At 35.3% G+C, this 11694-nt stretch overlaps 1 protein-coding gene across 1 annotated transcript; it reads right to left on the bottom strand.

The window, feature by feature from the left end:
- Positions 1-1427: 1427 nt before the first annotated feature.
- LOC104214522 (N-terminal acetyltransferase A complex catalytic subunit NAA10-like) lies at positions 1428-5250 on the bottom strand. The gene is made up of 2 exons (XM_009764207.2): positions 4825-5250; positions 1428-2107 (listed from the first exon to the last, which is right to left on the bottom strand). Exons 1-2 carry the CDS (start codon positions 5122-5124, stop codon positions 1844-1846), a joined length of 564 nt encoding a protein of 187 aa, XP_009762509.1. The 5' UTR covers positions 5125-5250; the 3' UTR covers positions 1428-1843.
- Positions 5251-11694: the final 6444 nt, after the last annotated feature.

Genomic DNA, 11694 nt, shown 5'->3' with positions numbered 1-11694 from the left:
AGAATTTCCATCAACAGTTGCCCTTTCCGCTCTAATGTTCTGGCTTCCGATGCCGGACACAACATAATTAGGGAAAAACATCACAAGCAAAAGGTTTTGGCAAGCATAATCGAGTAATATTTTCTCTTTATATAGATAAATTCTGATTATAAGACGAATAGATAATGACTGAACTATTATTTTCATTAAGAAAATTAAAATTATTGTATTCGAATCGACAAAAGACCAGAACTTTATTTATGACTTCAAGTTAGTTTGAGCCTTTTCTTTTGTTTTTGTTTCGTTGTTTACTTTTAAATATTTTCATTATAATATGTCGTTTGTATTTCTTGGTTAGCTCAATTTTGCTGCTTTTATTATTCTTTATTGTCAATTTCGTTGCATAATAAAAATTGATTCCCATGAATCTTCCTAATTCTAAGTGGCATGTCTAACTTTCATGTTATAAGTTATGATGTTTTAGTCTCAAGTTTTTGTTCGGTTGCAATATTGCATATGGAATTCTATTGTTATGAAGTTAAAAACGAATCGATATGTCTTATGTATCTGCATTAGTAGATTTAAAATAAAGAGGTAAAGCAGTTATGGCAAATTAGCAACTTTAAAAGTCTATGATAGGGTTCATAGAGCATCATGTCTGATTTTAAGTCGGTGAATGAGCCGATAGATCTAATCATTTTGGGTTTAATAGTACATCACCTCCGCTGATCGACAAGCCTCACCATTCGCCATTTGAAGCTTGTATTTTTTTCCTTCAGATTTGGTGTTAATCATCACAAACATGTGTTAATATACGTTGTTTTAAAAGATTTATAATGATTAACATGGGATACACGTATAATGCATATGTTCAGAAACTAGTAAAACTAAAAGGTGCAGCGTAAGTGTTCCGTTATTTTGCTCCGAACATAGAAATAGGTTAATTGTCGTTTTCTGCATTCTTCTAGTTTCTATAAGCTTCCATCTAAATGAGTATTTGTTGTATCCGAAAGAACCATAAAATCTGCCTTCACACATACATGCAACTGAAAACTAGCCAAGTTGTTCAAGAATAACTAGTTATCCAATATCACTTCTCCATCATGTAAAGGTTTAAAGGGTCCCGAGAAATGACCTTCAAGTTTTTTATTCATTATTGTATTACCCAATTTTCCGACAGCAACACAACAAAGAAGAATTTTATGGGACTTCCCTATCGAGAGGCATTTTCCTCGCTTAGAAAAGCGTTCCTTCTCTCTAGAGGTTTCCATAACTCTCGTAACTATAGGCGATGTTGTATTTCCAATCGCGCTTGGTGCTTTAAGTTTATAAAGCCATGAAAAGAAGAATAAAGTTTTTAGCATTAGGATTTCACACTTGTGCAACCTTACCCATAAAAAAAAAAGTACATGGACCTGCTCACAAAGAGCTACAAGACAGCCAAAATATAAAGGTGAAAATACAATAGCATAAGAAACAAATGCCATAAGCACATATGTTCAACTTTTTCAGACACATTTCTCTCTCATCAAAAGCATACAGTGGCAACAACTTCGGTCTTGAAACGCACAATAAGCAAATAAAACACAATTCCTTGGCAAAAGTTCATCGACAATCACTCCTTCAAGTTTCTTTTTGTTACTATGATATTTAACATAACGCGAAGATTCCAGTTTTTGCCTTGCTCTTTCATTCAAGAGATGCAAAAGAGCACATACAACCAAAGAAGAACAAATGCCATAAGCATGTGTTCAACTTTTCAAGACACGTTACTCTCTTATTAAAAGCGTACAATAGCAACAACTCCAGTCTTGAATGCCCATTAAGCAGACTACACAATCCCTTGGCAAAAGTTCCTCCATAATCACTCCTTTTTCCCTTCTGCGGTTTTCTCCGTAGCTCCTACCTTTACCTCCCCAGAACAACATCCACCAGCATGATGGTGGTGGTGATGCAGATGGTGCTTCTTGCCTTTTAATTGCTTCCTCATGTCATAAGCATCTTCCCCATCAGCATAGTACTTAGCTTCCATGTCGTGAATCTTGTACTGTAATGTCTCTGTGTACAACTTAAATGCAGCCCTGTTGCTCTTCCTCACATGCAGAGACACATACTCTGCCCCAAACACCTGTTGCATGAGAAGAACCAGAACTAGTCAGTTAAGCGGCCTAGTCAGCATTATCCTAGATACATTCCTTTATAAGAAAGAAGATAGACAAGAGCAGCATTGCATTATGAATCAACACCCACCGCTTAGTTTTGAGCTGAAACTAATTCTACCATAAAAGAAATAACTAACAATTACTATAACATGAATATTCTATTTTTTCATTAGTATAAGCATGAGTACTTTATATAAGGAATTACAAACATGAGTACTGACAAAAGTTAGTTCTAAAAAGTGAAAACCAAAACTCATCAAATTAGAAATTCCAAAAGCGACATAATTACATAATGCTATCCTGAAATAATCTTGCAACACTTATGCTTGCTAAAAGACTCGCCTTAAGAAGTTGTTCAAGCAATAACAGAGAAAACAACAACAACAACAATGTGTCCCTCCTTTAGTTGGTTTGTCTTCACTTTGGGAGATGGGTCGGAGGGGGGGGAACAGAATGAGCGTAAAGAAGATATGCCTACTCATAGAATGTAATAAAGATTACCAAAAGGATAGGGAAAAGTGATAGTACCATAACAGTCTTCTTTGAGTAACAAAAACATTCTCACCTGGCAATCAATGTTTAATCTTTTATCTCTATTCCTTAAGAGATTGAAATAATGCTACTTTCTGGCATTGTATTTAATCCTAGCCCTCTGTCCTATCTAGGTAATGCTTTCAATAACTTGCTCCCTATACAAAATTGTGCTAAATCCTATACAAACTTTTTTGATTTTGGAACAAGCAGTATACTGAACAGTATACTGCACAGTAGATTCTCTATAAAACCCAATCTTCTATACAAGTAGGAATCACATCGGTGCACCAAAAAGAATAAAGACACAAGAGGCTATTCCTAAAATGTATGAGACCTTTTTCAATTCTTTCAAATATTCTCCTATTTCTCTCCTTCCATCTACCCACATAAGAGCTAAAGGCGCAACCTCCATGCCCTTGATATTCTTTTCCTCATTTCGAATGTGCAACTGTGCAACACATCTCTTATTTTACCCGGAATCACCCATTGTATCTCAAAGCAATTCAAAGCCACCCTCCACAAACTCGACACCACCTTACAATGCAACAATAGGTGATCAACTATTCCACTCGAACATTTGCACATATAGCACCAAGTGACACAAGTGACACTTCTCTTCCTTAGGTTCTCCGCCGTCAGTATCGCTACCCTTGCTGACCACATCTTTCTGGGCACTCTAGGGATCCATAATGATAAAAACCCGTCCCCCCTTTCATCAACAGTTTCTGGTAGCATGATTTGACTGAACAAATCATCAATCATCCCCCACCTCCACAAATCATGTGTTGAGAGAGATATAATCTGCTGTAGAGTACTCCCACCAAGTTTTGGAACTCTGCCATCTCCCAATCTTGAAGACTCCTTCCAACCCTGAGGTACCAAAGTACATTCGTCCCCCCTCTTGCACCCTTTGGCTCTGTTGGAATGACAACTCTCTCAGGTTCAATCCTCATGTATATGTTGTAAAAGGAAGCCCTCAACATATATTCTCACAAAACCAACAACACCACTTGTAGTTCCAAAAGTTAATTCTTCTGCCATCCCCGACCCTGAATGTGATATGACGGTGAAAGTTTTCTCACCCCTTCATGACACTCCTACATAAACCACAAGCAAACTGAATTGTAAAGTTTCTAGTCCTCCAACCCCCTTATGTTGTGATGTACAACTATACTACCACCTCTCTAAATAACACAGGCTTCCCCGCTCCAAATCTATATAGCTATAGTTATGTCTACTAACAGAATGAAATAGAAATTGCTAAACAGGTAGGGCAAAGTGATAACACCATAACATTCTTCCGGCAACGTGATAATACTATAACGTTCTTCCTTGGGTAAAACGTTGGCCTTCCAATCAATCTAATCTTTCATCTCTGTTCTTTATAAGACCGAAATATAACTGCTTTCTAACACTGTATTTAGGAGTAAATAACTCTTTGTTCGTATCCAAGTCATGCTTCAGGTGCTTTCCTGTATGGTTTCCTCCCTAAATGAAAAACCCACCTTAATTCAAATAAATTAATTTGACCAATATTTTGTTAAAACTAAATCTAATAAAATTGCCAAAAGGGGAGAGAACTAAGTAATATACGAAAACAGTCTTCTTCAAGTAAAAATGTAACATTTTAGCCTCTCTACAGAGAAAATACTCCCCTTCCGTCTACCTTTCCCCTTTTCTTGTTATCCTTTTTTCCCACTTTGAACCTTAATAATCACCTCTTTCCTTCAATTCTCCATTAGCTTTCCGGTGATCTCCTCTCTTAGGTGATCAACGTAAAACATTCTATGGGTGTAGAAAACCTTTCTTTTTCAGTTGGCCACCAATCTTTTGAAGTTATCGCACAGTCGTCAAATGAAGTGCCTTGGTTTGAATGATCTAACTAGTAGCTGAGACTGCCAAGAAATTGAATTAAGAATACTGCCAAAAACATGACACATACAGTACTACCCCACTTCTTACCATCCCAATTTTCTCATAGTTGACAGAGCATCTAAGCAATAAAAAAGATTCAATGACTTTACCTACTAAAAGAATCTTTAATTGGATTGAATTTCATAGGCCAATTCCAATGTTAGACTAAATGCCTTAATTCAATCTCACAAGGAGTATCAGAATTAAGAAGCAAATTAAGAAAAATAGGATTTACCTGTTCCATGGCGTTTTGAGCAGCGGTCATGAGCTTAGTAGCTATACCAAGTTTACGGTGAGTCCTAAGTACGGCTAAGGAGGTGATGTGTCCATGGCACTCAGAGGTTTCTTCCTCCATCTTGGCCAACACGTAGCCCACAATCTTACCATTGTAATCCTCCGCCACGTACAGAAGCTGCGGCCAAGAGAGTATGTGGTAGAAGTAGTACTTCATCTGGTAGTTTTCGGGAAGGCAAAGCAGATTGCAGGCTTGCATTGCCAGCAAATCATCTATGGTCGCCTTGCGTATGCACACCATCTCGCCAAGCTAGGGTTAGGGTTCGCCGATCCGATGGAGCTCTAACTATGGTGACGCTTCGGAACCAAAATGTTACTATTTCAGACTCGAGAGACAAAAATAATTGGAAAAAAGTTTTGTTATAAATATATTATATTATGGATGCTAATTTAGTACTAATAAGCAGAAACTTATTATTTCATATTCCATTATGGATAAATATTATTTCGGTATAAGATTATCTATATCTGATACAGTAGCCAGCTTGCAGTAGCAACTTACAAGCATCTTACATAACAGGTTACAGTAGCAGCTTACACAACAACTTCATTTCTTATATAAATAGAGGAGATTTCAGTTCATTATGTACATGCGTTTGAAGTTGAATATACATCAATCTCTCTCTCTCTATGGTTGTCTTCGATTTATTTATTTTACAATTTTTATTTTATAACACATTATTAGCACGAGACTCTATCATTTTGAGCACCTACTTCGAATTTAATTTCTATTTCAGTGTTCATCTTCGATGTAAGGCGCCGCTCTTACCACCGTAATTAGTTCTTGTTTATTCCGAGCATCATAAGGCATATTATATCCTTGACGTGGTGAGTTTTTCTTCTTGGCAGTAGTGATGTAGATATCACTTATATCTGGAGTGGCCAAATTTGCGTAAATTAATTTGAGCCTTTTGGTTATATTTTAATATTGCTTGGTTATATGTTACGTATACATTACCTATTTTGGTATTTGTTTTCTTCCTATTTATTTTAATAAAGGATTACAAAGTGGATAACATTGTTAGATCCACCTAAACTCTAGCAGAGTTTGCAAGAAATATATAACTACCAGAAGTGGTTATGTTTCGTATATCTCATTGTAACTAAATTTTATTAACCACCAAAAGTGGTATATGTCTATGGCCACCAGGAGTGATAATTTAGGCTTTCTATGGTTACAATTGAATATAAGCTAAAGAATATTCTCTATATTACAATGCATGCCTCAATTTGCTTCTAAAGTAGTATAAGCGTAAAAGAGGTTCTAAGACATCACACAATTTGGTGTGATTAATGCACGTTAAGATAATTATGTTCCGTTCCGCGAAGGACGAGAACTTTTGGTAAATATTAATCCACTCCCGGAAGTGAATGTGATAATATTAATAAAGCTCGTAAACATGAATGGCTCTTGATGTAAATACATTACAATTTACCTCCAGAAGAAGTAATAGGAGAGAATATATACTCAATATTTCATATTTTAAATTTGCTCCTAAAGAAGTAACACAATTGAAATTTTCTCCTGAAGTAGAAAAATATTATGAAGAGGTGTTTCCTTGTACTTAAATAATTGTTTTATATTATTTTTTTTATTATGATTTTCTCTCATGATACCAGAAGCGTTGGAGCAATATTTGATAGTACAAAATGTATCAACAACTCCTGAAGAGCTAACTGTTTGTCTAGAAGACACATGACACCAGTAGTGTCTGATAAATACTAGATTGTAGATAATAAATGAAGGCTCTCGAAGAGTTTATATACAAATATGTCATTCATGTTATACGGTTATGGTCAAAACATATGTTGTAGCAAACCTGAAGTTTACTAATATAAATAATTATCATATTGAGACTACAAAAGATTGGAAGATTAAAATCTTTATGTTTCCACAATCATAGAGAGTAAAATAATATATATGTGAGAAGTTACCTCCCTTATTCTTCAATTTGTAATATATCATGTATCACAGTAAACCAGAAGTTTATTAATACAAAAGTAGTCACAGTAAATCAGAAGTTTTACTGAGGCAAAAATAGCTACAGTAAATAAGAAATTTGTTGATACAAAAGTTGCCACAGTAAATTAGAAGTTTACTATTGCAAAAGTTTATGCCATAGTAAACCAGAAATTTACTAAGAGATAGCACATACCATATAAACTTGAAGTTTTCATTTGTCATTTTTAGATGAGCTATTTGAGAATTCAAATAAGCATATACTGAAGAACTAGAAGATTCTTCAAGAATTCTCTTGTGTTGCTTATTCTCATAATAAATTGATTATACCAGCTAAAGTTGGGACTAAGACCCTTGAATTCTAGAATATATAAAAGGTGAATAGGGGCTCATTCACCCATCATGTGAACCACTTATAGATGCATATATGAGATGGTTACATGTGTGTTTATTATCAACCTGCAGTTTGGCATATGAAATTGATTTTCTCAATTAAGAGCATAATTTTCAAATTATGAAATCAAGATAGTTCATCTCGAAGATGCTGGTTTATATCCAAGCTAGTTTAGCATTGAATACCTCATATTAATGGCTAAACTATTGCTTATGAGAACAAAGCTTCATGTATTGGTTTAAGATTTTCTAAATTGCATACAACAACACTTGTATGCATTAGGCCAACAATATATGATAAGTCCTCCCCTCACAATTGGTTTAGGATCAGAAACCAAATATTTTTACTATCTAATAACTTTTGATGTGGGGTATATGAATAATTTCTCTACCATAATAAACAAATATAGGTTTCCCAAAGAATATTGGGGATATACATTAGTTTTTCTAACATTTGAGGAGATGGAATAAACAACTGAAAAATATGTTATATGAACGAATTATCATTAATATGATACCCACTTAGAAGATAATTCAAGTCAAATGCCAGAAGCATTTGTTGATCCAAAATTAAATATCATATCTCAATTGCAAATGTTCCTATTAAAATTAAAGTCCTTGAAGGATAAAGTTTACTACACATATGAAGCATAGTAAATCGATCGATTCCAAAGGTAACAATCCTTGAAAAATGATAGGAGCAAATGATCATAATGATGAGGAAATGAGCTCTATAAGATCCCACGACATAACATTTTATGAAACTCCAGAAGAAGTTCAGGTATCTAAAAATAAAGAAAGTGATGAGATCTCAACAAGTTATGTCGCTTAGGAACCGATACAAAATGATTATCGACGACAAAGTGATGATGCTAATTAACATAAATTCGCTCATATTCGTAAAATCGTGAAATACATTGGATCGTTTTTTTATGATAATATAGATAGTTATATTATATAAAGACTAGAAATTGTTCCTGGTATATATGCTTTGAAAGTAAAACTTGTCACAACTTGGTGAGCCAATGTTTGTGACATTTTAGTTTCCTAGAAGTTTTAGTCTATTACATGCCGCAATGTCTAGTGACTTCTTGTAAAGGTGAACAACATCCAGATCATTTGCTATCTATGAGGTTACAAAAAGAGGCAGTGTTGGATGTAGTTTAGCTGTCTCTTTGCATGGTTGCCAAAAAGTATCCTTACATGCATCTGTTGCCAAAAGGTGTGCTACTTGATTTCCTTCACGGAAGTTATGCCGTAAGAACATGTCCTTCTGTTGGAGCATCAATAACCTGCATGAATGAACAATATTAGTCATGACAAAGTGGTCTTTGTTTAATGCATAGATGGCTTCAGTGGAATCTGTTTCTATTTCTAATAGAAACAAGTCGTATTGCGTTGCTATTCTTATGCCTTCAAGGATTGCCTGGAGTTCTGAGTGTAAGGGTGAAAGAGCATGGTCTATTTTTTGAAACCCTAATAACCATTTTCCCTTATGGTTTCTGAAGACTCCTCCAATACCAAAGTTGTTTCCTTCGTATTTGAAGGCCTCATCCGTGTTAAGTTTGTACTAGTCGCGTTGAAGGGGGTACCATTTTATGTCAATAATGGATTTATCCATAGGTTTGAGCCAGTAGAGTTAAAAAAGATGAATTCAAATGCCAGATTGCAAATATCTTTCATGCACGGGGAATAGTGGGTGTTATTGACATTTCTGTTGTTTCTATTGATCCAAATTCCTCATAGAAGGAAAGGGAGAAGATTACTCTAAGGGACTTTTAGGGGAATGGAGTTGATGTTTTTGTCCTTTAGGTTGATTAGCCAATGTTTGTCCTGAATGGGGATCAAGTTTGTAGTTTGAAGTTGTCTCCATATGCCCGAGACAATGGGACATGTGAGGAAGATGTGAGTGATGGTTTCCTCTTGATCTTTGCAACTAGGGCAATGTGGGTTTATATTGATGCCAATATGGTGGAGATATGAACGGCAAGGAATCTTGTTGTGAAGGATTTTCCAAAATAAGTATCTTGTTTTATTAGGGAAAGGTATTTTCCATATCCAATCAAAGTCATGATTAGTTCCTATATCCTAGTGGTTCAGTAGTTTATAGCACGATTTTGTATTGATAACCCATTTGGGCTGGGTCTCCATAGGGGTTTATCTAGATTTTGAAGGGGTAGGGGAATAGAATTAACTTTATCCACGATTGAAGGTGGAATAGTAAAGAAGGTTTTATCAAAATTTCATTTCCTTTTGTGGTATAATTTCTTGATAGGAAAAGTAGCCTCATTTTCATTCAGAGTACCTTCGATGCAGGCTCTCAATGTTGGTAGTTGTGGGATCCATTGGATCTCCCAACTGTTAAGGTTAGAGTTTCTGCCAGGGAGCCATTGAATTCCTTGGCTACAAGTTTTCCAACCATTAAGAATACTTTTCCTTATGAAGAAGGAGTGTGTGAAGCTTTTATTGCAGTATTTGCGGATTAGGATATTTGCCCAGGGGGAAGAAGTATTATTAAGTAATCTCCAAGATAGGCTATTGAGTAAGACTTTGTTTTTTGACTGGGCATCTTTTATTCCTAGACCTCCCAAGGCTTTAGGCTTGGTAACAATGTTCCAATTAATAAGGTGACGCTTTTTTTGATTAGACGTTGTGCCCCAAATAAAATTTCTTTGAATTTGATCAATTTGTTTAAGTGTTTTCTTGGGGAGCAAGGTGTATTGCATAGCGTGGTTTGGAATAGAATTGAAGGTTGCAAGAGCTAAGGTAGTCCTTCCTACTATGTTAAGAAAATTTGTTTTCCAATTGAAAAGTTTATCCCGCATTTTGTCGATAATGAATTGGTAATCTGAAGCCTTAGGAGCATTGCTAAGGATTGGAAAGTCTAGGTAGGTACCAAATTTATTGGTAATCTTAATGTTGAATCTTGAGGTAATTTCTTTGGCAAATTGAATAGGAAAATTTTGAGAGAACAAAATTTTAGATTTTTCCCTATTGATTTTTTGTCCTGACATATTGCAAAAGGTATTAAGGCAATTCTTGATGGTATGGAGGTTTTTCTTATCTGCTTTTTCCATAAGGGTAAGATCGTCTGCAAACAACAAGTGGGATATACTAGTGTGATGGTTGCTTAGGCCAATAGTGTCCCAAAGGTTGATATCTACTTGATGGCAGATCAATCGAGATAGCATTTCCATACACAATATGAAAATAAAAGGAGATAGGGGGCAGCCTTGTCTGATCCTCCTGCTTGGGGCAAAGAAAGGGGTTGTAATACCATTTACCAAAATGGCAATGTTACTAATGCTGATACAGTTCATTATGAGATTCTTAATATTGGTTGGAAATTGGAAATGAGAGAGAGTTAAGTAGATGAAGGACCATTCTAATCTGTCGAAGGCTTTTTCCATGTCCAATTTAAGAATCATGTGCCCTTTATTCCCTTTCATTTTTTTAAATTGGCATATTAATTCTTGAATTATGATAGCATTATCAGACGACCTTCTTCCTTTTAAAAAACTAGTCTGGAAGGGGCTAATGATTTGATTAAGAAAAAGTTGAATTCGATTAGCAATGATTTTTGTTATGATCTTGTAAATGGTGTTACAAAGACCTATGGGTCTAAAGTTTTTGAGGTTATTGGAATTGGAAACTTTGGGGATCAGACAAATGAAGGTATTGTTGATATCAGGTGGAAGAGTTTGAGTATTGAAAACGTGTGTACATAGGTCTATAACTGATTGGCCTACAATGTTCCAATATTTTTGGTAGAAAAACGGACGTATGCCATCCGAACCTGGAGATTTAAAAGGCTTGAAGGAAAATATTGCCTTATAAACTTCACCCTTAGATAAATGGTCATCAAGGATTGAGAGATCAATATTGTTGAAATTTTTAGGATTGTTCTTTATAAAAGACCAATTTGTTGCACAATGATCAGTTTTGAAGGCATTCTCAAAGTAACTGAGGGTGTAGTATAGGATTTGGCTTGGTTCGTTGATCCAATTACCAAATTCGTCTTTGAAATAAACGATTTTGTTTCTCCTAGCCCTATTGGTTGCAATAATATGGAAGAATTTAGTGTTAGCGTCGCCTTCTTGGACCCAGGACATTCTGGCTCTAATTTTCCAATACTTGTCTTCTAGTTTAAGGATTTCTCTATATTCTTGTTGAAGTTTCGACTCTAAATTCTGGAGAAAGGAATTAGAGTGGTAGTAATTAGAGTGTTGTATGCCATTAAGTCTAGCGATTATCCTTAACTTCTTTAGGTGGGTATCTCCGAAATGTTTCCTACTCCAATAAATAATGTTATCTCTAAAGTTTTGGGAGCTATTGACATAGTTAGAGTTATTCCAACTTTTCCTAACTAGATTTATAAAATCCGGGTGACGACACCAAAAGGTTTCTAACCGAAAAGGTTTTTTGAAGGAGGTGCACTTTTTTGGGTTACAAGTAATC

The sequence above is a fragment of the Nicotiana sylvestris genome, chromosome 12, assembly GCF_000393655.2.
Source record: "Nicotiana sylvestris chromosome 12, ASM39365v2, whole genome shotgun sequence".
Classification (NCBI taxonomy): Eukaryota; Viridiplantae; Streptophyta; class Magnoliopsida; order Solanales; family Solanaceae; genus Nicotiana; species Nicotiana sylvestris.
Note: the sequence above shows the minus strand (reverse complement) of the source record. Positions and strands in the feature narration are given on the sequence as shown.